Source organism: Malus sylvestris, chromosome 8, assembly GCF_916048215.2.
Source record: "Malus sylvestris chromosome 8, drMalSylv7.2, whole genome shotgun sequence".
NCBI classification, from domain to species: Eukaryota; Viridiplantae; Streptophyta; class Magnoliopsida; order Rosales; family Rosaceae; genus Malus; species Malus sylvestris.
Genome location: NC_062267.1, coordinates 21,839,203 through 21,844,553, shown reverse-complemented (window position 1 = coordinate 21,844,553; position 5,351 = coordinate 21,839,203). Strand labels below are relative to the sequence as shown.

The 5,351-nt window shown below is 36.9% G+C and overlaps 1 protein-coding gene across 1 annotated transcript; it reads right to left on the bottom strand.

Annotated features, from left to right (window-relative positions):
- Positions 1-2,373: 2,373 nt before the first annotated feature.
- Positions 2,374-4,513, bottom strand: LOC126633292 (endochitinase A-like). The gene has a single exon (XM_050303869.1). The coding sequence runs from the start codon at positions 4,012-4,014 to the stop codon at positions 2,776-2,778; it is 1,239 nt and encodes a 412-aa protein (XP_050159826.1). The 5' UTR covers positions 4,015-4,513; the 3' UTR covers positions 2,374-2,775.
- Positions 4,514-5,351: the final 838 nt, after the last annotated feature.

Below are 5,351 nucleotides of genomic sequence, written 5' to 3'. Positions count from 1 at the left end.
CTCTCTAGTATAAATAATATTTTTTGTTAAAAAAAAGCTATTTTCTTGGGATTTTAGGACCAACAAAATTAAGCTATCCAAAATTGCAGGCTAAAGCTGGAACCAGTCCGAGCCACGAGTTCTTAACATTCGAGTCTCTTCAAAGTTCTACATACGTCATGGATTGCGTGTACGAAAACATGCACAACCACAACGAATAAATAAAGAAATTAAAGAGAAAAAGAGGCTTATTAACATGATAAGTTGGAAAAAGAAAAAAGAAGAGAAAAATCACCCCTTAATTATTGCAGTACAATTCTCCTACATATGATTGACTCTTGATAGAAAGAAACAAAAAACTTGATCATTAGTTTTTATATATGATGTATGGTGATGATGAGGGTTAAAGCCGCTTCTTTGTATCTTAATTTCTTGGCGTGCAAAGGCAAAGCATCACAAATTCCAATAAGCTTAATAACGCTAATTCCGCCTTAATTTGATTTGAGGAGCCAATAGAGAGAGAGACGGAAGCTGCAGGGTGAGGTGAGGGCAACTGAGTGAACTGAAAAGAAGGATGGGTAGACGGATAGATGGTGAAGTGAAGAACATCATTGCTAATTGCTATAATACCGTGTTATTCCCTGGCATGGGCCATGAGTCACCATAATCCAAAAAAGACTAGTCACATGTCACCACCTCAATATGTTGTCATGATTCCAAAAATCCAAAATCAATCCTTCTCTGTTTGTCTGTCATTTTCGTCATTCTCGTTTTAATTTTAGACGATGATTACTTGATGCCTTCTAATTCCTCTTAAACAATTTTTCAATCAATTAGTTTGATTTTCGTTTTTAATAATCAATCGATATTAGAAAATGAAGGATTGGAACTTACACCTTAAAACATATGAATAGACTTCAACTAGAGTTGCAAAACCTACCTAGTTGTACAATATGTACTAGTTATATTAATTTCTCATGGTACGACTCACCCATGCATGCTATGCAAGTCCCATCCACCATGTAAAAAGGTGCAAGCGGTATGGGGTAATTTTTCCAACTAGTTAAGTTCCTGCACGAACTTAATTAGTGCTATAGGCAAATTTTCACTGAGTTTTAGTTGTAATATATAATCGATCAATTAAGTGAGGTTTGGCGAATTCCAGCACTTTGTAATCCATATAATTATTTGTTGAATTGACAAGTGTATATGTATGGTTCACATGTTATCCATTTGTTATTTACATAATGCGTTGCGAATTTGGTATATTATCTATTTGGCTTATTTGATGCTCACAATTTCTTAATTATATTAGTACAATTGTTGTGGAACACATTTGACATACACAAGTTAAATTAAGAAAAAGTAACGAGAAGAAATATGAGACAGAGAAAAGATAAAATCAATGCAAAAATTTCTGGAAATAAAACTAAAAATATGCATATCAATTTTATGGACTTTTCTGCATTCTTTATCTCTAAAATCAAGCATAGTTCGATCTCTTTGATTAAATTACTACACATGTTTTTAGTTTTAATTCTGTAACGAATTGTGCTTAATTTTCTGAAATTGGTGGTGTTCTTTCCTAAACTCATTGTTTAATTGTGCTTAATTTTCTGAAATTGGTGGTGTTCTTTCCTGAACCCATTGTTTTCTCCATGTGATTTTCTTCGGAAAAGTTTAGTGAGACCCTAGCTAGCCCTTTTTCTTGGAATAAGTTAATGGAATTATCATTTGTTCTCAAGAAAAACATTACTGATCAAATTGAAAATCCTAAGAACCTGGTTTTATGATTCTTAAACCTTGTGAAGCTAAGATAATGGTAAGATATATGGAAGCTCTTTTACCACAATACGGAAGGAAATTGGGGTAATGAGCACAAAAACTAGTGATGACTCTCATGATTTATGATTGCGGCAGGTAAGGATTCCCCAAACCTTTGCCACCAACAGCTCCATCATAACTTCTATGTTTCAAAAGTGCACGAGATATAATAACACAACGATGAAACTTAGTGTGTGTTAGCAAATTCCAACAGTAAGAATTAGTTAATAATAAAAGGTTATTAACAAAGCCAGCTAAAAGGAAAGAAACGTACAAAAACCCATAACTCGCTCAGCAAACAATCAATTAGACATCATACATTAAACCTATTCACTTAATATTCATAGACAAATAATCTAACATCGAGCTTGTAGCTTGTAATACGTAATATGTTTTAACTCAACGGCAGGAAAATCTCCAGGCAAATATCTCCCATCCGTCCATCCACAGAGCATCGACTTTTCTAATTATTCTTATACTGTCTGTTTATTTTTATTCCATATGTGTATATATTCTCTATGCAGTAGTAACCAAAGCACATTTTTTAAGACTTAAAAAAGTGATTATCAATGGAGAAAATACGATAGGAATGAATATATACTTTGTAAGTTGTAATACAATAAAAGAAAGAAAGAAAAAACTGGTACTGTAAATACATACTCTACAAATAAATCCCAGCTACATATAATAAATTAAGAAGGTATGGTACCTAGCTAGCTATATACAACTGTATATAATTGAACTACCGATGATGCGTCATATTAAGTATTGTCACGGTATCATAATTGGTTAAGTCATTTTTCGTCACTTACCTCGATTTTTTTCTCACTGCAAAATGATTGAATGGTGAATGATAAAAAGAACAACAGCTATATATGTAGGTTCTTCGTTATCACCACCACCACCACCACCGCGACCAATGGCTCTCTTTCACGCAGTAGTACTAGTACCAGCAGCTAGATTTAACATTATCTAGTGATCTGAATTAGGAGAAATCCACGAGTCCACCGCACCTTCACCTCTAGTACTAGAATTAACATTGTCCATCTCCAAACACTTGTCCAAACTAGGCCTCAAATGGTGATCATGTGATGATAATCCCCCATCCCTTGATCCAAGTACTCCATGATCCCTCCAGCCGCCATTCCCATCCGAAGCTGCTACATGGCTGTCGTCTATTGATCCAACACCATCACCACCGAGCTGGTTTGTGTTAACATATGGTGATGATCCATGACGGTTCGGACCCAATTGCTCCTCAAGTGATGAATGCATGGCCAAATTATCAATTACTCCCCGGGGGGTAGGTCTTGCCCCAAAATTAGGCACATTGATTGAAGAATGGAATGGAGGAGGCTGCTGTGGTAGGGATTGGAATGTGAGAATAGGGTTTTGCATGTTTTGGAAGAGGCCTTGATTTTGATGATGATCAGATAGTAATTGGTAATTAATTGAACTGAAATTAACATTACTATTATTACTAGTAGTAGCAATATTAGTAGCATCAACCATAGTACTAATACTATTGCTCATCATCATCAACAATGAAGTATTAGAATTAGAAGAAGGAGAGAGAAATGGGGTTGGCTGATGGACCTTTTGAGCCGAAGGACGTAAAGGGTAAAGAGGTGACCTTATTCCGGAGCCAAACATTTCGAGTCTTCGAGCGTATGGTGATGAGGATGAAGCTGAAAATGGGGGTGCTGGTATACCAGTGAACTCCTGCACCATTGCCCGAAAATTAGACGTGTCGGTGGTGAGAACGGTGGTTGGTGCCCTTCTAGAAGCTCTTGTCCTTTTCTTCGTGTTCCGGGTGGCAACGGTGTTGGTCTGTCCTCCTCGTGCTTCGGTAGTAGTTGATGAAGGCTGTGGGTTGGGAATGGGGTTGGTGGAGTTGGGTTGATTGGATCTTGGGCTGGGGATGAAATTTGGGTTTGATGAGTTTGGTTGGGGATGAGACAATGTTGTGTGGAAATGATCATAAGTGTAATTACTAGATGAGAGATGATGATCAAAAAGTGTTGTGGTAGTGGGTGGGTGGTTTTGGTATTGAGAAAGGAGAGATGGGTGTACTGTTGGGTCGGAGGAACCAAATAAGTGGCCGGTCGGAGAATTCAAGTAAACCGGGATCGAATCGGGTCTAGAAATTTCATGGTCTTGAGCTTCACCACCACTTGAAGATTGCATACTTCCACTATTACCAGAATCCATGGCTACTATGAACAAGAAGATGGAGATGGTCACAAACTATTTGGAGAGAGAGAGAGAGAGAGAGAGATTATGAGGGTAGTGGGAAAAAAGGCATGGTGAAGTGAATGTAAGACTGATACAAATATTTCATATCTCCTTGTCTAAGAACAGCTTTATGACAGAGAGAGAGAGAGAGAGGAACGTGTCTTTATCATTGAAGCCCTGAGATCTGAGATTGGAAGCAAAATCTTTTCCTTGTCTTTCAGTTGGAGAGCCAAAAGTTTCTGTTAAAAGAAGAGAGAATATAAAAACTGATGGATGGATGGATTGATCGATAGTAGAGGAGAGGGTCTCCTATTCTTCTTTCTTTTTGTTTTTTGATTTCTTTGGGAACTACTTTTTTCTGTGCTTCTTTTTTCCCTATATGTTTTGGAGGGCTGGGCCGCTAGGGTTTCAGAGAAGCAAAAGAGAGATGAAAGAGGAACGAAAGGTTTATTTATTTAGTCTTTCTGCTCTTGAGAAAGATCCTCGATCTCTAGAGAGAGAGAGAGTGCTGGGTGGGGTCGCCATTGGAGTAGGAAAAAGGAGGGGGCCGGTGGCTGGCAACGGGTCAAATTCAAAGAGAGAGAGAGAGAGAGAGAGAGAGAGAGGATGACTGTGAAAGGAAGAAAGCGATATGAAAGTTAAAGGTTGGAAATTCACATAATTAATTTACCAAAAAATAATTTTTTATAAAGGAATTTACCAAAAATAATTGAATTATACTGTTTTCTTAAGAAATTAAATTGAATTAAAAGTGAAATGAAGAATTTGCTAGAAACTAGAAAGTAGAAAACAAGGAAAGAGGCGGCCTAACGACTAAATTGGGCAAAAGGCTACAAGGGAACGAAACCGCTACTTTCTCTAGGCTCAATCTATATCGCTATTACAGTTTTTTTTTTTTTTTGGGAAACTATCGCTATTCATGCTTACACTGAAAATAATTATCAAATGAACTACTTTAGGTAACAATGGCAAGCTTTGGGATAATATCATATTCTCTTTGTTCATCATCAAATTAAGTATATTATCCTTTTCTATAATTTATTTACCAAATCCAAACTTAAAACAAGAAGTTATCGTGGAGACACTCAAACACATAAGAATTATTTGACGAGGAGAAACGAGATTATATTATTAGATGAACTTTTGGAGGTCATGTGCAAAAATTACAAATATGGATATCTTTAATAGAGGGCTCTTTCAGAAGTGTTTGTACCATACTTGACCAATCCCGAAACTACCGAGCACCGGTCAACGTTATACCGTCAAGGAACCAAAAGCGTTTCACTTCAACCAGGAGGCCAATCACAGCACGA